Source organism: Vidua macroura, chromosome 5, assembly GCF_024509145.1.
Source record: "Vidua macroura isolate BioBank_ID:100142 chromosome 5, ASM2450914v1, whole genome shotgun sequence".
NCBI classification, from domain to species: domain Eukaryota; kingdom Metazoa; phylum Chordata; class Aves; order Passeriformes; family Viduidae; genus Vidua; species Vidua macroura.
The window spans coordinates 60,288,246-60,316,015 of NC_071575.1; the positions used below are offsets into that span (position 1 = coordinate 60,288,246).

At 38.8% G+C, this 27,770-nt stretch overlaps 1 protein-coding gene across 3 annotated transcripts in view; it reads left to right on the forward strand.

Moving 5' to 3' along the window:
• Positions 1–16,936: 16,936 nt before the first annotated feature.
• SRPK2 (SRSF protein kinase 2) overlaps positions 16,937–27,770 on the forward strand; it is a 127,026-nt gene continuing 116,192 nt past the window's right edge. For all 3 annotated transcript variants that reach the window (XM_053977833.1, XM_053977835.1, XM_053977836.1), the window contains exons 1-2: positions 16,937–17,019; positions 17,118–17,202. In XM_053977833.1, coding sequence (XP_053833808.1) covers positions 17,004–17,019; positions 17,118–17,202 — 101 coding nt within the window. In that variant the 5' untranslated portion in view covers positions 16,937–17,003. The remainder of the gene's footprint in view (positions 17,020–17,117; positions 17,203–27,770) is intronic.

The window sequence follows — 27,770 nt, forward strand, 5'->3', positions numbered from 1 at the left end:
GAAATCAGGATAACACATCTCGGCAGATGGGAGCATAAATCTGGCTAGGAAGAGAACGCAAGTGAGAAGCATGTTGAGTCAATCTCCTCCAAAGAGGCTCGTTGAAAATCTTAAGGTACAAAGTTGAGATGTTCCCAGTCTATAGAAAAAGCTAATAAAATAGAGCAGAAATAACTGCTCTCACTCTTCTTCAGTTTTATGCCTCCCAGGGGCACAGACAATCAGGCAGATAAGTTGTAATTTTACACCCCTTTGCACCAGCTGCACTTAACTAGCCTGATTTTTACCTGCCACTAATAGCACCACAGAGAACTAAAACCAAAGAGCTATTAAAAGCCTAATGTATTTTTCATATGTAGATTGTTTGCATTTTTCATGCTTATTTTGAGGCCTTGAATGAAGCAAAAAGTGGGGGTGATAACTCATTTAAAAATATAAATGTATGAAAAAGGGAATTTTTTTTTGAAAATACAGATTTTTATTCACAATACAATTTCAGTGAAAAGGTGCTTTGAGGAATTTTGAAAACAGTCCAAAATGAATCATACAGATTTCCAAAATAAGGACAAAAAAAGGTTTTCTGAGAACACAAATTATCGAAGTTTATAGAACTTTAATAGGCCATCACCCATTATTTTTTTAAATAAAAAGCTGCTTATTTTTGAAATTCATCTCTAAATCCTTTTGTCAATTAGTTGGCAACAGAAGAAAGGAGAAGCATCTTATCTGGACAGACAAGCAGAATTTTAGGCAGAGAGGGTATTTTTTTTAACAGGTCTATTCGTATCGAAAAAAATTAGTGTGCTCTACAGGGTGATTTTAAAATAAGAATGCATATGACTATAGAAAATCAACCTTAAGCATAGGATTGGGAGGTAACTGTGAAATATGTTTTCTCTTTTTATTTTAATTTCACCATTAGACAATTGACTCAGGGGTGCTGTAAAGCTTTGCAGCAGTGCAGACAAAACAGGATGTGATCACCCACAGATCAACTGAGTGTCAGTGTTCCGCTTTTGCAAAGATGGTAAAGAGCAAACATAATATGAAATAGGGATCTGCGCTGGAGGAATAATTATGTATTTCTGCCCTTATTCACAATTATCTCAGAAGGCCTTAAAGGGGTGAAAGACCTTCCTGTGTATTTGCAGAGGAGGAGGGAACAGCTGGAACAGGACAGAGGCTGAAGTGTGAGCTGCCCACAGGGCTGATGAGGGCCATGGAAGAGCGGAAGAGTGAGGGTGGGGAGTGATGCTGGGTGGGAGCCTCTCTTGCAGCAAAGCTGCTGCCTCACACACAGCAGGAAAAGCCAAGGCTACAAAGGTGGAGGGAGAAAATGAGCTCTCCTGTCAGCTCATGCTGCTTGAATGCTGGCCTGCGGGGTAGCAGAGTGTGCTCTTCACATGCCTGCCTGCCCTGCCTGTGCCTGCTGTCACACTGGGTTTTCCATGAATTATTTTAGCTGCCTTTGATCACTGTTATTGCTGTGAAATTTTGTACCCTATTAAGCTCCTGATAAAATGCCTGTTTTTCTCAGTGCAACTGGATCTGGCCACTAAAAACTGTTTAGAAGTCACAGCATTCATATCAAAGATTCACAGATGTGAAACTGAGATGGATTATGGGAATACCTGGGATATTTTTTACTCAGAATTATGAATAACTTTAAAATCTCATTTCTCATCATCCATACAGAAAATCCTGGTACCTGAGTTTGGTTAACTTCCAGATTATAGCCACAATGTAGTACTCTTTCTTTATGATCCTAATTCTGCATGTAGACAATAAAATCCAGAATACAATTAATCCTTCACCTTTCTATCACCCATCACTTTCCTGCTGTCTGAAGATACTGGGATATATGAAGGAGACCTCTGGCATTCATCATTCACATATGGAGTTGTTCAAACTGATTAGCACTGGCAAAAGTAATCCCTGGTCCTCCTGGCTGCTTGACAAAAAGAGCACAACTGACTTCAGGCTACTCTGTAGAAGCAGTACAGAAAAAAATCATGATTTCCAATAGGAAATAGGTAACATTAAGTGTGTCATTTCACAGCAGCTTGTTTTTTTCTGAGCATTCACTGGGCCAGTGCATCCATACTAGGAGAACACAAATAAGGTGTCCTGTATAGGCAAGGATGAGGAGCAGAACCCTGAATCCTCTCAGGTACCTGCTAGGTGGTCAGCTGGGAACATGGGATATGTTCTGAGAGCAACCACCTTCACTGTATTTTTCAGTGTACAAAATTACCCTGTAGCTATGAAATAAGTGCAGTGTTAGGGATAACACTAAGTTTGGCTGTGAGGCACAGTGGAAGCTGGATAGTGGGCTGGTACAGTGGTTTGCCTGATTCTGTTCCTTCTGTTAGACACTTGCCAATGTTGCTGATGAATAGTAAGGAGGAAAGAAATCTGAAAAAGCCCTAAACCAAGTGATAAAATAGAGTATTAGATTAATATTTCTGCTGCCAGTTTGTCAGATAATCCATGGAGTTACTACACAAGGTTTAAAAAGGAGAGAATTCTAAATATAATTTTTAGTATCCGGATAACCTCTGAATCTAATAAAGCTTTTCACCAAAATGAGACATCATATGCAGACTGTTTTGTTACATTTACTTCTCCAGAAAGGCACCCAAAACCTGTGCTATTTGTGCTGCTCTGTTTCTGTGGAAACTGTGTGTTGGACTGGAATAGAAAAAACAGGGGAAAGAGAGTGAGAGGTGAAGTGTTTTTGGCTGAAGTCCCGTTGGCCAGTCACAGTTTGAGCTGGGGTAAGTCAGACAAGCAAGCCCTCAATACTGAAGTCCAGAGTTTTCTTTCTTCTTCTTCTCAGCTTGTGGTGAGGGAGGAGCCTGGTTCAACAGACACCATTCAGAAAGTGTTTGCTTAAGCAATTTATCTGGGCTTTCCCCTGTTTCTTACTCATATCAAAGAAGTAATATTTACAAATATTTTATACAACAATAATTTTAGTCAATCGGGAATGTTAGAGAATAGCTACCTAAAGTGGTAGAGCAAGATTTGCTCTGAAAGGAGCCTTCCATTGATGGACAAGTTTCACAGTTACTGCTCTTTTGAAAAGCACCATTGTATCCTTGAAAGGACAGTCTCCTCTTCCAGGACTGAAAAGATAAGTTTTCATCTTTCCAGGGCTTCCAATACATGCATGTTTTTGATGAATTGCTATGAAAGACAGACAGCCTTGACTAATAAACTCAGCTCCTTATTTTCTGTTCCCTAACAATTGGTTCACTGCCAGTCATACTGCTTTTTCTAAGAATAAACTCCTTTCTTTAAAATAATACCTAAATTAACATCTTAATATATTGTGATTTTTTCAGTTGTTGACCAGTATTTGCCTGCTGCCTGTGGGTGTGGATCCAGGTAAAAATTCAACAATAATACAGTTGGGGTTGATGGCTTTATTCTGTAGAAATAGAAGCAAGGTGGATCTGTTTCTACCACATACACACAGAAAATATGACCAGACTATCATTGCAGTCTGATGCTCCAGTTTGGAAAGTCTGGGCATTTTCCTGTCTAGCCTCAATAAATGCTGCTACAGAAAATCAAATGGAAATGTGCAGCACTTAACATTATGTCCAAAGTAATTCTGAAACTACTGCTGGAACAGATAAAACAGTGTGGAAGAATGCAGATTCTGGAGGAAAAAATAACTAAGAAACTGACATTAGCATTTCAAATTCAGGTATAAGTGTGGAAGAATGCAGATTCTGGAGGAAAAATTAACTAAGAAACTGACATTAGCTTTTCAAATTCAGGTATAAGTGTGTGCAGACTCAAAAATTTCAAAATAATTCCTTACAGAGAGAAGGTGAAAGGAAGGGCCAAACAAGGAGAGTAACTGTACATTTTCAGGCTTCTGCATGGAGCATTGAACACTTATTTCTTGCTCTGCTGCTGCTTCAACTTCTTCATAGACTTTAAAGTTTATTCCAGTCTCCCTCTAATCTCTATGCATGGGAGTTAGCAGTCAAACATGAAGAGAGTTGACTGGAACAATTCAAGGAACCCTGCAGCCCTTTCCTTTTGTATGCTTGTAGTGTGTTACACTATGCATGAAAGCAACAGAAAGAGAAAAAAGTAGAAAAGCAGGGAGTTGTTACCAGGCACTGGTGCTGCCTTCGTTCTTTTGTGTATTAATGTTTTCATAAACTACAGCTGAGTTGCAGGTCAACCTAACTTTTCAGTTTTATTTTATTTGTAAGCCATTCTGCATTTTAGAAGTGTTTATTGTTTACAGTTGGCAGGTCGGATTGCACTTCTCTTTAGGTTATTCAGGCTTTGAGTTTGACAGCTTAAGAAATACCTGTTTGTTGAACTGCTTATTGCTGTTCACTAATTTATAATGAATAGGAAGTTCAGGCCACACAAAGACGTTATGGATGAAGTCAGAACATGCCAGAAACACAATACATTGAAGCAACACTCCATTAACCCAAGTTAGGTAGTGCAGAAAATCACATTTATATCAATATATGCTTTAGGAGACAAATTAGCCTTTTATTCCCTGTAATCCATAAAATTCTCCAGGCACAGAACAGAAGGCATTTATCAGCAGCTATTTGGCTCTATACACCTCCTTACAATAGGGTCTGGAACTGTCTTTTACAAACTGAGAAAGTGTGAAAAACTCTTTCCAGTGCAGTATGAAAGTCCCATTTGAAAATCACGATAGCTGAGTTAGGTAAAGAGCCTCCATAGAAACACTGTGCTCCCTGCTGCACTGTAACACCACACAGCAGCCCTGTGTGGGCAGCTTCTGTACAGACTTTCCTGTGGTCAGCACACTCGTCTGCAGACAGTGTGTCCTTTCATAGGTCCATTAAGTTTTCATGCCACTGTTAGTCACTGCAGGTCTACAAATAATAATTCCACTCATTTTCTTGGTGTTACTTTTCCCATTACAGAAATACAGCTGAGGATAGAGTGGCAATTACAACGTGAATAATCATGTACAAATACATTGTATTTCCAATGCTTTCTCTCTTACTGACAACCATACAGTCTAATAAACCACCAAAGCTTCTTAACGCAATTTGAAGCATCCCTCTACAGAGCTGTTCAATCACATACTTCCTTAGATACATTCAAGAAGAGATCCCTTAAAAAAACCTTCCTAAGTGTGTATTTTTACAAAATGCATTTACGTAATGTGTGAACAGCATCTGCATCCTCTAGCAGCACACAGTATTTGTCATTGAACTGATACTAAGAAAAAATGTCTTACACTGCAGACAGATTTTCAGAAGCATTTAGCTCCAGGTATCTAGATCAGCTCCAGGTAGCTCAAGGTAACCAGCTCACAGTGCTGTACCCAAGTTAAAAGAATTTAGGTTCAGGATTTTTCATAACTTTTTAAAAAGCTGCAAATATTACAAGGGCAAGTAGTTTGAATCGCCCCATGGTCAATAACAGCATATTGATAAAGGCATGCTCAGTTTTTCTCACCAAAAATAAGACAGTGCTGAACTATGAAACCACTACTGTGTTTCATGAGTAGTAAAACCAGTGTTGGTAGTTTTATAATAAATTTGTATTCTGTGTTCATTACAACTTCCCACCATGATGCCATCAAAATATTCTTCCAGCCTTTCTCTTTGCTTCCTGTACTTCCTTCCAATACCCTGAGCTCCCTTCTATATCTCAGATGCCTTCCCCCCACCTTGTAATTCTAGTAATTTGTACATCATTCTAGTAATTTGTACATCATTTGTACACCCTCTGCTTGCCTTTTTCCAGCTTGTTGCCGGGACCACAGTAGGAGAATGGGTTGACTCATTCAAATTCTGCCAAACAGAGTAGAAGGCTTCTCAGTTCTCCTTCATTTGCTGTCAAGAGACACATTAGTAGTGACTGTCCCTAGTGTCCTCACAGTAATTTTGAGACTCAATAACTGGCAGACAAACCCAATGCCAGCTTCATTTGAAATCAGGCAATTAATTAAAAATATATCAGAGGGAGACCAACCTTTCATACAAATCTTGTTTTCTTGGAAAATATGCTGAAAAAATACTAATAGAAATCCCACTAAAAATTAAAACAGGAGTAAAGAACCAATTAAGATAGCTGTAGGGATGTTTCATGTAGATGTTTTAATTAACTTAGAGTATGGGATTGCTTGCACTTAGTAAAAACAATAATTTTCCACTTCAGAAAAAGAAATTAAGAAAGAGGTCAAATGAGTTATGAGATGAATAAGTTATTTAGCATGAAAAACTCTAAAAACTTAAGTAAAAATTTCTGGCATTTCAAATGTTCTGGTGCTAATGTTTCTTGACATTTTAAAATGACTGTCTTGCAAGATGTAGTACTTATTCAAAGAAGAGCAATTTGACATGTATCTCTATTTAGGTTCCACATTTTGGGCCCTACAAAGGATGATTTTCCAATTTAATTAAATGCTACTTGATTAAAAAAATGTGTCTGTGGTTAACTGAGTGTCTGCTCTTCATTAATAGGTGTCTTTGTTGTATTGCTTAGGAAACAAACATAAATGCAGCATGACAACAAACATGACACTTTTTAGATAGCTTTTTTGCAAAGTTTTTGGACTTTGCAAACAGAAGTTGGGAGTTAGGTACCACGACCTCATTAATTAAATTAAACCTTCCTTAAAAGATGAGTGTAGTAAAAATAGAGATGTTTAAAGTCTAAGTGCTTAAATATATGGGGTGAAATGTTGCTATATACAACGAGGGATGATTATCCAGAGGCCAAGCCTAGAAACCTCCACAAAGTAACTCTTAAGAAACAGGAAATTAATGGTACACTATTTTAAGGAAAATGGGGAAAGAATCTAAAGTGTTTATGCTCTTTTACTGTCTGCTGGAGAAGCATGATTAAGCAGTCATTAAATTTAGAAAAGAAAAAAAGGTTTTTATACACACAGTATTCAACACATTATTAATCTAAAACAGTCTAAACTTATCTCAAGTCCAGTCTAAACTGCAGAGTGTTGTGCTGCTCAGTATAACCAAACCCTAGTTCCTTAGTTCCTCCAGATCAGAGACCATACCAGAGCACAGCATTGCTGCTTGCTGGCCTCATGCCCAATTCTTATTCTACCCATGAAACCAGGTGGTGGAGAAGGTCAAGCTTGGCTGGATTTCATTTCAGTGTAAGGCTGAGAAATAGCTGGTCATTCCAGGTCCTGAATTTCGACTCAGTGGTCTACTGGCCAATGAGACTGTAATGTATTGCTACATGGCAGAGTGTAATTTAAGGTTCAAGATCACAGATACAGTTCTCAGCTTTGTACATCTTTGTAGAGTAACTACAGATTTTCCAAACAAATTTAAGCTAATTTTAACTAGTTGACTTGCATTTATCCAGCAGTGTAGCCTGCTAATTTTCTAGGTTACTAGTTCATTAATTCACTAATTTAGCACAGAGTAACCACAGGTCCCCAATAACAGGCTGCTGCTATAGTACCCAGACTAGCTCCTTTAGAGCTAACATAGACCTGCTTATGCAAGTTGCACCTGGATCTTTCTTTGCAGTGGGCTTTTAAAAAAAATCTGGAAGGCATGTTTGTTCCTGACAACAAAAACCTAAAATTACTGTGATGAAACTCTGAAGCATTTCTTCTCAGAGAGAGAAAAAGTTTAGAGTTACACAAGGCCACTGATGTCCAAAAATAGGGCAGGAGAGTAAGCATGGCTTATACTTTTATACCTTGCAATCTCTTCCTGAAAAATCATATTAAGAAATGTTCTTGAAGTCCCCTGAGTCTAGTCTTATCTGCCTAGCTAAGTAGATAAATTAAAGTCATTTGGTATCCATCACACCAGTTTAGTGGAGTGAATGTCAATTGCAGCGTGTGCACTGTGTGATACTATTCTGTGGCCTTGCACACTTCAAGACAACTTCTATTTTTGTCTGTCTGCTTACCCATTTTCCATGAGGGGCCATATATCAGTTTAAGTCCCTGTTTTCACATTACTTTCTCAATTTCTGTACAGCTATTTCATTTAAGCAATGCAAAAAGAGACTTCTGGGACAGCTGTGCCTGGGCATGCTGTGAGCTAGCTGGAGACTTTCACAACCTTCTAGTGATCCTCTAGGGTGAGCACAGGAAAAAACATAATTCAGGGTGGCAAACTCTTACAGATAAATACTTTTTGTAAGTCTGATAATAAAAGAATCAAGCAGGCAGTCATTCAATATCAGGAAAAGAAAATAAAGTACACCTGCATGTCTGTTCACATTGGACAGCTTTTGAGGAAGAACAGTTTGTATCAGATTTTAGACTGGGGCAAAAAGGGCTGTATTGTAAGAAATTCATGCAGCAGAGGTAGTAAAGTGGTAACTGTGATGTGCAGCAGGTCTCAAAAACAACCAAATGTATAGACACCATGACATTATCAAAGGACAGAGACACAGAAACAGAACTGATAACAGCCACTGTGTAAGATGGATAGAATTACAGCATCACCACAATATAACCTGTACAGGTATTAATTAGTATGGGGGATAGCAGACAGCATAGTATGACTGTTTCTTTGCTTAAGGGCAGGAGTTGTAACTTCTGTCTCCTTTTCCCCCTTATTCTGTTGGGTATGTGCACATAGAATCCAATATAAATTCCAATTGGTGAAAATTGACCTATGCAATTAATGATTATCTCTAGGCATGGTTTAACTGGTATCTATTAAACTTACTGAAAGCTGGGATTAGATGATTAGTGAGAACCAAGTACCTACCTTTTTATCTACACCTAAATTCAGGTACTAGCATTAAAGCACTGTTCCCATGCTAAGTCCCACTTGTGTTAAGTGAAGAAATAATTTTGTATTTGCTGTGTCTGGTCTCTTGTCTCTTTTAGTTCACAGGATGCTTCCAGCCAAAAAGATAAGAATCAGATTTATTTTTAGCTAGCCTTAGCATTATAATTCAAGATCCTTTTAATGTTCAACTGTGTATTTTCCCTGTTGTAGCTTGATGAGTCTTACAAATGACTGAAATATGAGGAAAATCACAGTGGCCAGTGAAATTGTTGGAGAGAACTCCTTGTATTTGTCCTACAACTTACTGTCTCTCTCCATTCAATGGCTGGCTAATTGCCTGCTAGACTAAAATGGTCTTCAACCAGATACTGGAAAAAGTTGTTTCCTCTTCCAGTCTGAGATCTCCAGCTGATTAATATATTCTCTTGGCACTGCTGTTTGAAACCTTAACTGGTAAACATCCCTTTTATCTGACAGCTCCCATCCCTCAGCAAGGGCCTCCCTAACCATCACACTCCCTGTGTAACAATGCATTAATATGAAATACTATAGGCTCTGTATACTGGCAGCATGGGATACAACTGTTTCTGAACAGAAAAAAGAGATGAAATGAAAGCACAGTAAGCACATAAAATATTAATTTAAGGCTCAGCATGATACAAAGTGTTACAGGGTGACACTTCTTTTTCTTTCTTCTCTCTGTGGGCCAAATCAGATACACATTTGGTAAAAAGGACCCTTATCCAACAACAACTAAAAAACCCCAACAAACAATACCAACAAAGATTCAAGGATAGCTTGCTGCAAATAAACCTTGGACATGGGCCTAATGTGCATCTTGAATTCTGAAAAGGGAGATAAGAAGAAGTTGCCAATAATTTAGAGAACAATGGGAAAGTTAGAATACATATTATAAAATCATGAACAGTTTCTTGAGTTGCTCTTTCTCCTCATGTCCAATAAGGTGTAGCATCCACATTTTTACCAGGTTGTATGTGATATACAAGGAACGTGTACTTCCCATAAACAGGTTCTTCAGCTGGCTAAGCAATTCCAGATTTTAAAGAGTAATAGCTAATCTATTAAATGAAAGACTATTTGGATATATGTAATTCTTTTATACGAGGAGCAGGCTAACTCTAGAGAAAAAGATAATAGTATGCTGGCAATGCAGACTTCCACTGAAGTTGAGATTGATTTCACTGCAAATAAAATTTCCACAAACTTTTTTATTTGCAGATAAATTCCCAGTACTATTTTATGCAGTACTTTAGTTTGTAAAAGAATTCTTAATCTTGAACTATGTATTATTTTGGGGAGAAGAAAGGACAAGGAGCCTTATTCAAAAGTTTGATCAGGGCAGGCAAAGATCATAGTCTCTTAGAATTGTTTAGGTTGGAAAAGACCTTCAAGATCATCAAGTCCAACCATTGTTGTTATAACCAGAACAGTCTTAGATAAATTGCTGGGTACAAAAAGCCATCAACATCATCAGATTTCCACATGGATTTCAACTACAGTTCAAAGGAAGAGACAGAAAAGGCACTCTGTTCTCCTGAATTTTCAATGATAAGAGGCATGCTGTGAGTGTATTGAGTTCACAGTATAATTTCTTGCTTCTGTTCCCATATAAATGGTCCAGTGCATTGTTCCACTGAATGCAAACAGTGCCAAGCACGTTGGTAAACATGTTGATTTGGATGTATCCTACCCTCAACTAATCAGATACACATTCTATCACCATTTTGCAATTGGTTCTTGCCATTCTGCTTTTTCTGCAGTTTTCTGCAATTCTGTGCTTACCTTAAGAATAATCATGGTCCTACACTGGATTTCTTCCTCACTAGGAACTGAAATAACCATAATCCTTTAGTTTTGTGGTTTATCTGTACCAGGGTAGCCCAGATAGTAAGGCACTGAGTATTCTAGAAAAAGGGTCAAAATCTTCATGGCTTAGAAGTTACTGTAAATAATACACACTTTTTGTGTTAATACATTCCAAAAGTGTAGTGATTTTAAATGCCTGACTTGAGTAAACAGTGCAATGAAGACATACTCTTTGGTGACAATATTTACATTCTTAATGTTTATTATAATAGTTTGCAGCTCTGATGGCAAAAGCATGTGAATATTTCCTACCACAGTCATTTGTGTTACTACAGTGAATGGCAAAGTGGGCGTAAAACATGATTAAATCAAACAAAAAAAATCAAGCCCACAGAATTAATTTCTAAGAAACAATGCACAAGACCAAATTGCAGTAGATTATTTCTCTGTGATTTGAATGAACATAGCTGACTGTTTATAATATTTTCACTGTGATTTGATGTTATGCATCTTACAGTAGGAGCACAGGGAATTTCCCATGCCTAGAGGTGGATAATCAGTCTTTCTCCAGTTCTTTGAAAATAACAAGGTTCATTCATGAGTGTTCTTTGTGAAGGCTAACAAGGTTGGCTAACAAGTTAAGCTATTTCTGCTTTTATTTTAACAATTAGCTGTAAGATTTTCTGCTTTTGAAAAAATTCCTGTAGCTGTTTTATGTGGTATAGATATGTTATAGACCTATCCAGACAGAATGAAACTGAATGGCTAGGTTATAGCAGTTATGAACCAGGCTGATAATGCCTATGACTATGAAGCTGGCTGACATTTCACTTTGTAAGATCCAGTTACTGTTAACTTTGTAAAACTTTAATCATATCGAATTAAATATGCCATGCTGAGTAATGAAATAATTAATACTTTTAAAAGAATGCTGTTTTGATAATATGAAAAGAATCCTCAGCCACTTCTCAGAAATGCCCCTCTACCCCAGTAGTTCCTTGGATTCAGCATGTAGTCAAAACTAATTGAGCAAAAGAGGCAATGTTCTGTGCATTAATGGCAAACAATAGTATACTGATAACTGTAGCTCCTAATGCACATTGCCAGTGTAACTGAGCCATCCTTTACCAAATGGTTGCTTCCTATGAAACAGGACAAATCTGCTGTCAAGATGAAGCTCTGGAACTGTACCCAGACAAACTTGTTTGACCAGTGTTTCTTTATGGGCCATTCCCCCCACAGGAGTTTATTTCAGAATGCATTGTAATCTGAAGGTTTGTAAAGGAGCACTGGTGCTCACTGAGCAGCAGTGGGGTAATGGCTGTTAATTTGCCAGGAGGGTGTTGGCGAGGGCGTTGTAGCGATGTCACACTGCAGGATGTGTGAAGAAAGGACGTTTGGGGTACTACTGACATAACATGGCATCATCCTACTAGTCAGCTGGTGTCTGATTTTTCTGAAGGCTGTGAAAACATCTTGTATAAAGTAGAAGTACAGGGAAGGTTACAGGGAAGAAAGAAGCTTTATTCTTCCAGAGAAAATGAGTCCATTGCTTCCTCTTACATTATGCTTAAGCTTATGGCTTGTCCCTTATTGTTTTCATTGTGACTATTGTTTGTGTAGTCCAAGTCAAGAGAAAGGGAAACGGGGTAAGCCCTGCATTTGATTTCTAATGGATTCTCATCTCGTTGGTTGGCAATCCCTACCTTTGAGTAGGAGGCTGAGATTTCATAGAAAAAGGCCTTAATGTCAAAGATGTGCCATCAAAATCCTTAGGAAAATCTGCTTAAATGTGGGCGAATTATGAGACTTTGTAAAACAGCATTTTGTGCATGTTGAAGACATGTGAGTGTTTAATAATTAAGTTTGAAAATATTCCATGTTTACTTAGCAGATGAATCTCTCACATGCATGACCATACTGCATAGCTGTCAATCAGAAAGCAGTTGTAGGGCTGAATCCAAAACACCACTGCATCTCTGCTGAGAAACTTTTGCTATAAATGCTTGTGTCTAGGTTGAACAGAAAACTGAGAGCAGTTGCTAATCTTTCAGTGATCCTTTCTTCCCTTGCTGACCTCTAATCAGCATGAAGGAAGAAACCATCCAGTTTAAGCAGAATTTAAAAAAAGACAATATATTTGAAAAAGGAGATGATGCAGGTCAAGATGAGAAGGGCAAGCTGGGTAAAGAGCTGGGAACCAGGAGTGGAGTCTAATGAGGAAATTTAAGACAAAGACCCAGGAAACTGGAGGAAGTTTAATTGAAAGGGTGTTTGGGAGCCTGCTGGAAGTAATGGGAGAATGAGTCATTCTGAAAACCTGTGTGCTTCAACACTAGAAGAAATATTTTCATAAAAATATTGCCAGTCTGTTTTAATTCTATTTCAGATCTGAATTAAGTCATGCCAGTTCATGCCCTATTTTAAACAACATTCAATACATATCTGGGTTGATGCAGCTATTTCTGGACACAGGTTAGTCTTTAATTTCATGTCAAATTGGTGTTAAACCGGTCTGCTTTGTCCTTTATGTCTTTCTTCTTTTATTAGTAATCCAAATTAACTTGATAAACAAGAGTTCTCTACCAATGTAAACTCTGTTTAGCTGGCATGCACTGTACTATTTTATAGATGAAGAAAAATAGTCAGGTGAGTCATGTAATTTGCTTTAGGAAGGGCACAATGAATCAGTGAATGAGCCAGGAATATAAACTGAGGAATTTCTGACCTCCTGTTTTTTTTTTGAAATCCCAACTCACGCTTCCTGCTATTTTTTTCTCATTACACTACTGAGATAATAGATTACTTTTCTTGTTTAACTTCTGCAATGCTCCTATTAATGTTAACTGGTTATACTTAGGCACTGATGAGCCAATAGTCTTGACCTTACAACAAACTCAGCTACTTAGTTACTGTTGCTTAATCCTTCCTATCTGTAAGTTTGTTGTCTGTGTTGCTCAAAACCAAGCTGAAAAGTGTCCTCTTTGCTTTGTTTACATACTAGAGAAGGAAAAAACACTTTGATAGATAGAAAAATCTTCAAATGAGCAAGAGAAGGACAGACTCATTGTTTGCATTCCTACTTGGGTGTGTCATACTTAAAGAAATTCAGAGTGGGGGTGGGAACTGAAAGGACAAGAGACAACAATAAAAAGCGAGAGGATGAGAAGGCTGGACTTGCATATTAATGAGAGCTCGCCTGTAATTGGGAATTTCTTTTCACTACATTTTTCTTTTTCCTTTTACCACCACTTATCATTTCATTGGGTTTTTTCCTTCCTCTGCCTTATGTGTTATTTCATGTTTATTCCATTCTGTGCAAGAGCAGCATGAAGTTGGCCCATATCCTGATTTCTGAGAAGCACAGAAATAAGGATATGAGCCCATGCTACTACAGAGTGGGAAAAGCAGTGCTAAAAGGAAGACGTACAGAAATCAGGGCAAAATTTTCTAACATCTCTCTGCTGAAGGAAGTATTTTCAGTTATTCTCAGATAGATGACAGTATCATGTTTACAGGACTGCTGCTAGGTAACTTCTTATTCTGTATAAAAGGAAAAGTTAGTCTTCATATGTAAGGGAATATTTCAAAGCTAGGTCAAAATGAAAGAAACCAAACATCTGTGGGTATCAGATCCAAGCTATATTATAGACAGGCAAAAATATCATTCTATAATTTGATACTTAATTCTTCTTCTCTTCTGATGTTTGCAGCTAAGATCACCTAAATCTACTGTTGTCCCTCCCTTCTGCATAGGTCATATCACCTGAACCTCACAGTGCCTTTCCCCTGAGTGAATGAGCTCTGTGGTAATCCCTGCAACAAAACAGACACCTGTTCCCATAAAGTGTTCAGAGAGAGACAGGCAGATACATTCTGACTCAGTCCACCTTTATGTTGTACACTGATTTTGCAAATGTTGCCTTTTGCTATTTAGTCTGTCTTCTCTCTTGGCTCATCATTTCCTTTTGAAAAAGATGTATATTTAAATAAAGATGGAAAATTTCCCTGAAATGAGTGGATTCAAATAAACAGGGTAGACTCTTTCTTAACAAGTGCATAAATAAAATTACTCTTGTAATTTTTTAAAATTTCATTTGCTATTTGTGTTCTCAGGGAGTTATTCTCTTGAGTCTGAGAAATAGGGTGGGGGCTTGTTGGTTTTTGTTTTTTTATTTTCTGAAATATGTGTAGCCTCTACTGACCTTAATTTACTCTCCAGTCAGTTAATTGCACATGGTAATCCTCTATACATACATAGAGAGTCTCAGTGATTTTTGATCATGCACTTCTGCATGATCATCCTCTGAGTGATGCTTGGCAGGGTTGGGGAGAAAGAAAACAACAAAACCCCAATAAAATGCAGTCCCAAAATATGTTTCCACTAGAACTGAATGAAACCGTGTGTGTAGTATACACCCACCTGGTTCGAACAATTCCTTTCTCTGTGTGCTGGCAGATTGTTCCCTTGCCCTGATTATGTTGCTGACATTATGCTTGTGAGGGAAATTCCTTCCTGACTCCAGATCTGGTGGATTTATAATCCTGTTGATGTAAGCAAAGCTCCTGTACTTATCTAAGACGCAATTGTCCAATCAGTTCTACATATAAAACTCCTGTTAAAGTAAATAAAATGGCACACAAGTTGCTGAAAAGATGACCAGGACCCTGGTATGGTTTCTGCTCTAGAACCATAGTTACAAGATAACTTTAATGCAGCACTGCTCTGACAAAGAAAAAAAGTAAGTCTTACTGTTTTCTCCATCATTAGCTGCTCTTCTCTTTCATTCGCTACACAGGAACAAGTATTCATGCAGACACACAATTTAACCAGTGAAGTTAAAATTAGCCTGGAAATAATGAGTAAATACATAATCTGCTTTCTTAACATTCAGCTATTATTAATTTTCATGCACCTAAACTTTCTTGGCAGAAAACCTTCAAAATTTCAATGAAGCCTTCTGTTACCTAACTTATCACACTGAACTAAAAGACTAACTACAGTAAGGTAGAAATGTAACTGACCAGTGTTGCATATTACTGGTAGCAGTTTATACTAAAAATGTTTATTTTCTGTGTACTTTTATGATGGAGGATGGGACACAGAAAATGTGTTGATTTAGAAATGCAGCTGGGATGCCTCATGAGAGCTGCAGTTTAGAAACTTTATGGTCCTATTGTTTTCTGTTCACCAGGCTCTCTAGTCAGACAAAAAAGCATTATGCAGTGTAGTGCCTCCTTTTTGGGCTGTCTAGCTTTATGCTTCTGTGGCTCTACCCCTCCTAAGCTGAACTAACCAGACCGACGGATTCAATTTTCTGTCTAAATGAAATCTCAGTGATCCACGTACTTAAGACCAGCAATTACTGCTAGTTCCCTTCACTCTCATAGTACCTTAACTGTAGCTGCTTTCAGGATCTTCATCCTTATGGATTCTTTGTGTTGCCACTTAGGGAGGCAGTTCTGCGTCAAAATTTAATGACCATACCCTGTTACCTTTCAGTTACTATGCCTTAGAATTCCACTGCCATGTGAAGATAAGCCAGACAAGCCTCACTCTTAGACTGGAGCTTTGGATATGACCCAGATTGTAGCTGGCCCCAGGCATTAAGGTATAGATGGCACAAAATTTCAGTCATAACACTGTCAAGCACTGAGCCATGCTGTGCACAGCTGAAGAAAGAAGGGACGGTGTTCACTGGGTCATTGACGGGTCATTACTCTGCCAAATCTGAGTAGTGTCTGGTACCATGGGCAACAAGATGCCGTTGGCAGGAAAAAAAACAATTTCCAAGAGTTGTTCGTTATGATAATCAAACAACTTAGTGAGAATCAGAGTTAGAGGAAATCTAATTTCCCTGGATTTGGCCACGAGGTTAATTGGTTCTGGCATCTCACCCCACACAGGTTTCGGGACAAGCTAAAGCTGATCTCGCCCCAGCTGCTGCCGTGGAGAGAGCCTGACGCCTCTCTCCTCTCCCCTTCCCACAGCTCCCAACGTGGCACAGCAACAGGGCGGATCGCCCCGCTACTCCGGTCACGACCCAAAACTTAGCAAAATTAATTCCCCTTTGGCTCGACCGCCCGACAAAAGCTCCACCTCGGCGGCGGCGGCGGCCGCGGGCCGCTCCCGCCTCAGGTGCGCTCGCCCGCCCGCGGCCACCTGCCGCGCCCCGCCCCACCCCGCCCGGGCCTTTCCGGCCGCGGCCCCGCCGGCTCGCCCGCGCCTGCGCAGCGGCGGCGGCGGCGCGGGGCGGCGGTGCCGATGCCGATGCTGCCGGACGGTGCCCGGCGCGCGGCGGCGGCTGGCGGCGGGGCCGGGAGCGGAGCCGGGAGCGGAGCCGGGAGCGGGGCCGGGAGCGGGGCCGGGAGCGGGGCCGGGCAGCGGCGCGCCCGCCGAGCAGCGCGCGGCGCGGGGCGATGAACTCGCGCAAAGGTACCGCGCTGTGCCGGGCGGGAGGGAGGGCGGGAGCGGGGGGGCTGCGCGGCCGCCGCTGCTCACGCCGGCTCCCGACTGTTCTCTTCTCCCGGCAGTGCTAGCCCTGCAGGCCCGCAGGCGGCGGCCCAAGCAGTCCGCGGCGGCCGGCAGGAGGGACAAGCACCCGGCGCCCCACAAAAAGTGAGTATGGGGACCCCCGACCCGCCGGGACGGAGCCTCTCCCCGCGACCCCTCCGTTGTCTGTGCGTCCCTCGCGCGTCGCAGCCGGCGCCCCGTAGCCCCCTGCGGGCCGTCCCGGCTGCCCGGTCCCGCCGCCCGCGGGACACACGGCGGCTCCCCCGGCGGGGCAGAGCCCCCGCCCGGGCCGGGCCCTCCCACGGGGGATGTCGCCGCGGCCGCTCGGGGACCGTCCCCAGCCCGGGCGCCGGGCTCAGCATCCTTCGGGCAGGGCTGCCCTGTGCCCCGTGGGAAGCCGCGCCAGGCACTCCGGCCGCCGGCCCTGAGAACCCCCGGTCTGTCGGGGATCTGCCCAGCCCACGTGTTCCTCTTCGTTCTCCCTCCAGGTCTCTCATCTTTTTGGTCTCCTTTCTCCGTGCTTTCTGTTCCGAGGTTTCTTTTTGCATCGTTGTCCCATCTACAGGCAGTCCTTTTTTCATCCTCCTCGGTACCATCAGACTATTTCCCCTTCCCAGATGTGTCTAATCGCCAAGGATGCTGATACCAGTATCTCTTTGGTTTGTTTAGGTTTCTGTTAGTTCTACAGATAAGAACAGAAGTTGTTCTGTTTTCCCCTTGTCTTTTGCTAGCCCTTCGTGTTCTTGTCACTGTCCAGTTGATCTTTTTTCATTATACTTTTCACTGAACCACATAGGAACATTCTTCCATCTCTATAGTGTTCACACTTTACTCTTTCCTAGGACAATGTGGCTTTGGACTATTTCATTTTTTGTCCTTGAAGGATTACATGCTTCTGTTACTAACTTTCACTTGTTTTGTTCAGTGTCACTTAATTGGTGACTCATTAAGTTGCCAATAGGTTCTTGTCTTTGTTTTCATTACTTAGGGATCCAGTCTAAATACGTCCTGATGTCACTCATTTCCCTCTCCTCCTAGCTGGCTGTTCTTAGAACTGGGAAGCAGTGCATGGTGGATGGATGGATATATATTTGGTGGGGAGATGTGCTGCTGTGTGCTATGGCAATTGATTCAAGGGGCAGGATCTTTTTGTGATGTCTACTGGAAGAAATAATAATATATCTCTGACTGTGAAGTATTTGGTTTACCTTTTTTTTTCTAGTTACAATGAATGGGTGCTTTTCTCCCCTTTAGGATGGGTAACAATAACATAAATTAGGTGCTGGTGTAGTGGTTATTAGACTTCGACACCTAACTTTGTTCACATCCTGTTCCAGTAGTGGTGTTTCCTCCAGCATTGTGTAAAAGCTGTATTATGCTTTCAGTTGTTTGAATTTGGAGTTACTGCAATGGAAACAAATGTTATGTGCAAGATATGCAGTAATTGATTCCCTTGTTTCCAAAAACCTTCAGTTTGTAGTGTTACATGGATTTGTCTTTTGCCGGTTTGAAAATGGAAATAGGTTAAATTTCATTGTAGCTCTAGGTTCAGAGTTATTTTTAAAACTTTCAGTTAAGTCTTAACCACAAGGTTGTTAATAAACTTCTATTCTTAGGTGATAGAGCATTTAATACACTTCTTATGGGAGCTAAGTGGGATGTTTTGCTGAATGAGTTTGTTAAAAGTTTGCTTTCACAAAGACTTAATAAGTACAGAACTGGTAGTCTTTGTGCTTACTGAAGAAACTGGCTACTGTTAAGTCAGGGTGCACAGTCAGGAGCTGGCCATTTGCCTGGCTGAGTCGGCATTTCCAGATGCAATGCTCCAATCTGATCAGTTGCCTTATGAAACAAGTGGTTTTGCTGTAGTTGACAAGAGCCATCTTTTTTCTTCTGCTATGTATGTTCTCTCTTCAAACCACTTCTATGCTCTGGAGATGACCTACTCTGTTTCATGCTTCTATATGAAAGCAAAACTCCTTTCAAGTTTTTAAGTCTCCTTGCAAATAGTTGAGGCCCCCAAAGTAAAACCCTTATCTCTTTTGTCCTGTTCCTAGCCTTACTTTAAATTTAACTGCTACAGCATAATCTTGTATTTTAGAGGTCTATGGTAGCTGTGATGCACATCAAATGCACAGTACCTGCAAATGAAAATGTTGATTTGAGGGGTGGAGATTTTATACCATAAGTTCCCTGTAGTGAACTTGTGCACTACAGGAAAATTGTGACTTAGTTTTGAGTCCAAAGCAAGTTTTTTTTTCTTAACTGCGGTTCTTAGGAAAACTTTTTTCTGCCAGGTCAAAGCTTTATGTAGTAACTTCCATTGTTGCTGTTAACAATGTGCTTCAAAAGGAACTGCAGGACTCCTCTTGTAAAATTGGCTAGGAGAGTTATATTGTACTGTAGCTTACTTGCAGGCTTTTGTTTGAAAAGTGTTACAGAAGAGTGTTAAGGTGATGATGACACAAGAAGAAAAAATTGCAGTACTCTGAGTATCTTTTTGTCTGTTACGACCTTATTTGCCAAAGAAGGCTGTAAGATTGGTCCTGTAGCTGCTCACTGTTGACCCCCTAAGTCAGTGAGGAGAACTGGTGGAGGTGAATCTGTTTGGTTTTTTTTTTTTTTTTTTGTGTGTGTGGTTTTTTTTTTTCTTTTGTTTTTGCTTTTTTGTTTTTGGGTTTTTTTTGGTGTGTTTTTTTGTGTGGTTTTTTTTTGGTTTTTTTTTGTGGTTTTTTGTTTTTGTTTGATTTTGGTGGTTTTTTTCTTTTGCAATAGGGTGGAAAAAAATAGAAGCTAAGTGTCTCATATTTTTAAGAGGAAGCACTTTGTCTTGAATCAAGACTATAGTTCCATGTAATAATAAAATTTACTTAGTATGGCTTTACTTTGAAATCAAACATCCAGGCTGCTGAAACAGAGTACCTCACTGTATTATAATAAGTCAGCACTTGATTTTGGTTGTAATAGATGAATTTGCATGCAGTGTGTGCAAACTACTCATGTATTTTTTCAGCTGGACAAAAGATTAAAAAGATTAATCAAAATTGTTAATTTGGGTCCTCTGCCATTTATTTCTCCTTAAATGGGGGTCTGCATTGAGAGAGGTCTGTGAAATAGTGATTTTGACAGATGTCTGAGTCTGTTTAGAGATAAACTTGCTTACAGGCAGACAAGCCTGTTTATTGCCCTTCACTTAGTGCTAGCAACATGGCCTCAGATACATCTGCCTTTTCCATTCAGCAGAATGGTAGGCTCTTTGTGTTCAGACTAGTATAGGTTTCAACTTGGCTAAACTTCTACCTTGGATATATTTTTTTGCTTGACTTTATTTCTAAGTGAATGTGACAAAAACGAAGTGAATACACAGAGTTGTCCTCTTTAGCATGTCAACTGTACATTTTAACTTTATCCAAAGTTAAAAGAAAGCATTTGGTAAGTAAAACCAAAAACCTAGATGATGGTGTGTGAACCTATGGAGGATTATGTGTGCTGCATATTTTGATACAAATGTATAAATCCAGATAACAAGATTGATTTTGGTTTTGTTTTTAAGCAGTACTTTAGAACAGGTGGTATAGACCATGTGATACTACTTTGCAGTGGTGCAGTACATCTGTCTTGGCTAACATGGGAAATGCCAGATTTCTGCACTGTGCACTTCCAGATGTCTAACTTCTTGAACCCACAAGTATTGTACAGCTATCAAGGTTTAGGATATATTTGGTTATTATGGAATCTTAAATGTGTAAAAGTCACGCACTGCTGTTGTTTGTTACTCTTTCTCTACTACAGTGTTTTTCAGCCTCTTTCAGTAGTTTTTTTTTTTTTTTTCCTTAGAAGCAGCATCTATTAGGTAGTTCCTGTTCCCATGAATACTGGCTGAATGTATTCTGGGTGCTGACCAGAGGCTACGGATGTAGCTCTTGGCCCTTCTATATGAGAGTGGCCATACACGCACACAGTCTGCAGTGGTCTTGTACCTGCCCCTCAAGTGTAACATTTGTGAAGTTGTTGGCTGTTTTTTTTATTCTTGTGATGTTTTACTGAAGAATGTCAGAGAAGCTAATGTTAAATTTTTAGAAGCTTTTAAAGAGGAGGATTAGAAAAGATTCAGAAGAGAGAACTCAAAGTTATGCCAATATCTAATGAAAGTGAATAAAGTGACCTCAGTTCTCTACTGAAGAAAATGAAATGATAAAATGAAAATGTAGCTATATAGCAGTTGTATTCATAATTGATCCCTTCCCTTTTAGTAGTAATTGCTTTTGTTGTGATTCTACCAGGCTCTTATCTTTGCAATCTAGCCTATATTTTAATAATCAATAACTAATTTTGTTCTAATTGCCAATGAGGACTTTGGGAATGGGCATTGTTTTACTGGGATGTTTAAAAAGAAAATAAAAAAATATTAATATTTGAAGAAACAAAAAGTTGTCTCTCTACCTGTCATTACAGTTCCCAGTATTTGTATCTTTAAAGTACTGTTTGTCTCATCCTTCATATATTTGAAGTGATAACCCTTGCTTCCTGGTTTTCCTAGCAAGACTTTTATTTTTCCCCTTCTCTACAGCCATTATTCTTTTAATCTCATTTTTCACTTTTAATCTGGTAACAGTTACAGCATATGTAAGTGTAAGAGGGATGGTCCTATTTGAAGTTGGCAGAGCTTTGATAACAGTCTTCCTGTGTCCACTGTCTAACCCAGTAATACACCTTTTAGGATGAACTCTGCTTTTAGAAACTATTGTGTTTGGATGGATCTCTGATAATGTGCAGAAGTGGCTGGAAAAATAAGCCTAATATAGTAAAGCACGTGTAACAGAATAGAATTGCAGCAGTCTGCATCTGAGCCTAAGATAACTATAGAATAACTTTTTGTATTTAAAGAAGATATTCTGAACAAGCTTTTTGGCTGAAAAAGGTGGTGTAAATTTCAAAGTGAACCTCTGTAGAGGTACTAACTTTTTCTGCATTTCATGCATTTCATTTCACTGGGAAATCCTATGATGAAAATAGTCTGTATGTCTAAATAACACATACTCTGATTTTGTCCAGCAAAGCAGCTGGCAGACTTTTGACTTTTATATCGATGCCCTCCAGAATGAAGTAATGTTCTGCGAAGGAAGTCTCTTTGAGTGTTAATGCTAAAGGAATCTTATCTTGAGCTTCTTGGTTAAAGGCAAAGTGCTGAATAGACCCTGGTGAAATAATGCTTCTTGACAGTATTGGTGCCTCACTGTTTTTCCTCAACAGAAGTTATTTAATTAAAAGTCGATAATTTGAATGTAGGAGATTAAAAGAACCAAGGGCTTCAGTTGCCTTGAGCTATTATCAATGCTTAGTTTGCAGTTTTCTAAAATGGAAGGGAGTATTCCATCATTAGAGGTCAATTATATTTTCCTATCCCCGAGGAAAAAAAATTATGTCTCTACTGTTCTTGTTGCAGTGATAAAGGTCAGAGCAGTCTAGCTACAGTATATGTACCTTAAATTCCAATGTTAAAATCAGTTGTTTACTACTTTTCAAACTGTATTAAAATTGTATTGGTTTCGTATTCTTGTTTCTAAAGAAAGCTCTCTTGGGACATATTTCTTCCCTTTGCACTGCTCTGCTTTTTCTAGTCTCATGTTTCATCCCAGTAATTCTCTGTGTAATAACTGTTTGTGTGCTGCCTGTTACGTTCCTATTGTTGCTGACCTGTATGTGATGTTCTTCCTTCATCACAGACTGGGATGTAGATTTTTAAAAACATCATTAAAATCATTAAAAAATCCCAGTAATTAATAAAAATCATTAAAATCCAAGTAAAAAGTAATTAAAAGAATGCAGTTAAGTGCGTCTGAGACTTGAGTTAAGTAAGGTACTTGATTAAATAGGTAATAAATAAAGTGTACTCTTTTTTTATGGCAATTTTAATGTTTGAAAGCCAATATTTTAAAATAAATTGTGCTTCTTTTAAATGATTGTTTACATTTATGATGATAACATAGTTCACATGATACTGTTTCAAAAAAGATTATGTAGAACTAAAAACTGCTCAAAGAAGAAGGTAGTAAAGGTGACTGAGGATATTGAGCGGCTTAATTTATGACTAGTGCATTTGAGATATGTAAAGATGATGAAGAAGCATTTTGATATGCCTAAAAATCATTACAGGTATAGAAAGGGAAGAAGAAATAACTTGCCTTTATTCATTACAAAATAATGATATTCAAAGAATGACTTCAGTGGAAAAAAAACTAACCCAACCTTTTTTTGTACAGTATAAGAGACAGAATGTGGCTTTGCAATGCGTTGTAGAGTCCAAGTTACGGGTGGGTTTAAGAAGGATAAGACTGGTAGCCAGAATCATCAGTAGTTTTTAAGAATGCTATTGTCAGTGCAGTGTGATTTTCCAAGCCTCTGTTTGCTGAAGACCTGTCAAGCAAATTTGTCCTAATTCAGAGTGATCCACTTGTGTACTCGTCTCTAAGCATATGTTTCTGGCACCCAGTGCTATAATACTGGCCTAGGTATGTGTTTGACCTGAATTAGTGTGGCAGCCCTTAGGTTTTCAAGGCTACCTCTGTGGATCACTTGTGGCATCTGATGGTATTCACAAGCCTGACAGGATCTGTGAGCCTGGATACAGACAGGGTTGTCTGATGTGCGGCACTTCTGTACCTGGCTCAGGAAGTAGCTATGAAGCTGGAGTTAGGAGCTAACTCCCAGTGTACAGTGAATCAGTAGAGGTGTGCTTGAGAACAGCTTTCGTGCCCAAGAACAGGAAGGTTATGATGACGGGGTGAGGAGGCTTTCCAGGGAGTGAAAAATACTGAAGGAATGGGCATTCTTCAAATGCTGCTTTCCTGTAGTCTTTGATGCCATCTGCAGGTCTGAGTTTGATGCCAAAATGGGCCTGGGATTATTTTAAAGTTGTGAATCTAAGAATCCAGATTATTTCCTTAGTTGCTGTGAACAAGTAGCTTTATTTTAAGGTTTCAGTTCTCATGCTTATGTAAAAGCTCAGGAGTTCACTCACCTGTGAAGTAAGCATCAAAATGCCTAAGGCATTTCAAGCTTATTTCAACCTGCCATGTGCAAGTGTCAATTATAAGATTATAGGCCATGCCAGGCTTTGGTGTGTAAGGGATGGCCAGTAGCTTTACAACCCTTCTGCAGAGTAATTAAAAGCAACAGACTGATGGAGTTGGAAGGTGAGTGATGGAAAGGGAAGCATTGCTATCAAGTTTCACTAACACACAGGTATCAGCATGCTGCTTGACTGCTGCCAGGTAACTCTGAGTTACAAAACAAACACATGGTGATAGGGTTAGATTTGGGCTGTATGGGTCATTAAATGATTTTTCTTTTTAGTGCAGTGGCCACAATTCAGCACTTTTATGAAAGAGGGAGCCCTGAGGAGATCAGAGACATAAGCTTTCTTTCATGTTCCCTTTCCTGGTGTCAGAAGGCACAGTATGACAGATCCCTTTTGCCAGGATTTATTCCTTGGTGAATGTTGTAAAGTGTCAGGGAAACCTGGATACAACCAGGAGCTTCACGATACTATTATGAATTCTGGCTCAAAAGAGCAAAAATCATCTTCATGGATAATAGTATCTGAAAAAGCATTTGACTTTTTTTTTTTTTTAAGGTAGTCTATTTATTGGGGTGACCTGTTTTGTATATTAGTAACAGAGTGTCTCAGCACATGTCAGTATCCAAGTCCATTATGCTGGTCCTTTGACATCTAATCAAATTCCAGTCAAAGACTCTTAGAGCATTGCCTCTCTTTTTAAAGTTAATGAGAGATTTTATTGTTTATTATTATTTTTTTTTGTTTCCCAGAAATGTTTTCTGTATAGTAACTTGTAAGTTGGATTGTGTCAACAGTGTTAAGAAGGTGAGACACACAGATTTTTGGTAGTTGCTTCCACAGTGTGCATTTCATAGAGACACTCTTTAATCAGGAAGGAGCAGTGCTGGGAATTGGGTGCTTTGTGATTAACTCAGCAATGCTGCTGAGGGAGATGTGATTTGGACACACCAGCCAGTCAAGACTCTTGGAGAAGCAGGATATGAAAACATAGTATGTCAATCTCAACTGGACTTAAAATGTAAGATAAAGCTTTAAAGAACTACGCTGAGGCTACCACTATATTTTAGCTCACCAGATACCTGTTACATAACTGCTTTGGTATTTAGTATGGATCAGTTACTTTTAAGTGTTGCATTCTCACTGCTAATCCAAGCTGTTTAGTAAATCCAGCATTGAAAAACAAGGTTGAAACTATTTATTCCACAATACCTATTTTTTCATTTGTCTAAAACAAATGTTACTGAAATTGGTTAGTTTATCTAAAAGTGTTGCAACAAAATTTGACTAATTTTTAACATATTGTATAAGAAACATGGTACAGGAAATAAAATTCTTTATCCTGTTCTTATAATTGAGAAGTAGTATACTTGTATTCTCTAATGTTTATTTCTGAAATCAGAAAATCAGTTTTGTGTAATGAGAATATTTGTCTTGGGAATAAAGATGTTACTCTTTTAAAATGGTCATTTTGATCTAATTTTGTGTTTTCAGAGTGACTCTCAGTAGCTTGTCTCACACGGTGCCATATCTTGTACTAACTGTAGCATTTCAAAAACTTGAGGTCAAGTTTAAGTAGATCAGACTCCCTTCTCTTCCATTTGTACCTTCTCTGCAGGAGCTGCTTGTCTTAATCCTTGCCGTGTGCTTTGCCATGCCAGTGAAAACACAGAATTTAATAGCTGCAGCTAAAAGGAACATTAAAATAAACTACAGCTGAATACATATATTGAAGCAAAACCACAGATATATTTTTAAAGTTCTTCTGGTTTTGTTAATAGTTTTTTTAATACATCATTGTGTGGGATCACTGTATGTATGAGTGTCTGGTGAGTGGAATTTATTTTATAGTTAAAATTCTAGGCCTTTCTTAATGGATTTGTCTGATATTCTGCTTTTTGCTAATGGTGAAAAAGGAACACAGTTTGGGGGCTAAACATGTAAAAAGGAATAATTCACTCTTTCAATTGTTCTGGATCAATATGAATCAAACCATGTGACATATTTGTATTGTAATGCTCCTTTCCCACTTTAAAACAATCAACATTTTAGATAAGTATGTCAGTAGTAAAATCACTTTAAAAATAAAACTGTGAAACTGTAAAAGGTCCTTTTATGATGGTTTTAATGCCAAAAAGTTGTGTCAGCAAATAATTATCTTTTCAGTTTATTTGTGAGATGCATAGATTACTAAAAATCACTTTATCTGATTTCTTCAATAAGTGGGAATTTTTATAGAGGACACGCATTTAAGTAGAAGAATTTTAAATTTTAGATTTTAAATCAGAAAGTAGCATTATATATATGTTGACAATGTCTCTCTTAAATCTATACAGTTATGGCAAAAATACTGAAAATAACGTTAAGAGTTAGCAAAAACTTAAAAAAGCAAACCAGTCCTCATGGGACCTCTGTGAGTTGCTTCTTAGCATCAGGACTTGATTGGCTAAGTGCAGAGAACATGCTTGTCCTGTTTGTTTATTCAGAACGTTTTAAAGACATAGTAATATTAATATGCAAGGTCAATGGAACTGAATATGTGCCAGCTTTTTCCTAATTACAGTTCACAGCCTGAGGTATTAAGTTGAATTGAAACTGTGCATGGTTTAAATTACTATGTTAAACTCTGAAATGTGGTGCACCAGATGCTGGCATGTTTGACTTAGCAATGATTGCTGCAAAAGAGCAATATCCAGCAAGAAGAATCTTAATTCTCAGAGTCTGCTTTTCAAACTTTTTTTCAGATTTTGCTCTGTAGTGATATTTCCATGTTGATGCCATGAAATTTACATTGGTAATAAAGGAGCTGCTTTAAAATAATACCGCAGAACTAAGCAAAAGATTGTATCCTTAATATATTTTTTTCCTCCACAGTTTGTGTAAATTCTGCCAATATTTTATTTTTGAGAAAATATGTTATACTCCATATTTCATGGTTGATTTGCATTGGTATTGATAATAAGTAATAGTTATATATGTGCATGTATATAAGCTATTGCCTTCACATAGGAAACTTAATTTGGGAGTCTTTAAATATCATTTAAACTCAGTAGATAAAGTCCCTTTAGTCTCATAGCAGGGATGAAGTGTGTAGTCTTAGTGTTCCAGGAGAGGCTGAAAACCACAAAGTAGAAAAATCGGTCCCCTCTCACTTCTTTGCCCAGTATTATTACCTTTCTTCTTGGGTTTGCTTCTTGTGGTGTTCTCATTGATGTATGACAATTATAAACAAGTGAAATAAAAAGGAGTAAGCTGCCTTGAAAATAACACAAAGCCTGTGGCCCATTACAAACAATGGCAGCAGCATTTTTATTGGCTCCATGGTCTTGCTTAGTGTGATTCGTGGTGAGCAGTGATCACCATTCATTGTTCAGGTAGCCTGGATGCTACCTGGGTGCTACCAGAGGAAGGGGTTCTTCCTGTATGTTTGAAAAAATGTAAGAGGATTAGTTTTAAAATTCCAATACAATCTGCTTTGTTTTTACAGAAAGTCTGTATCATCTTAAACTATTTTATTTTTATCCTAAATTATTTCCTTGCTGGGAACTGCAGTAGTAGCTAGTGGGAAAATCTGGGTAGTGGGAAAGTTCTCGTT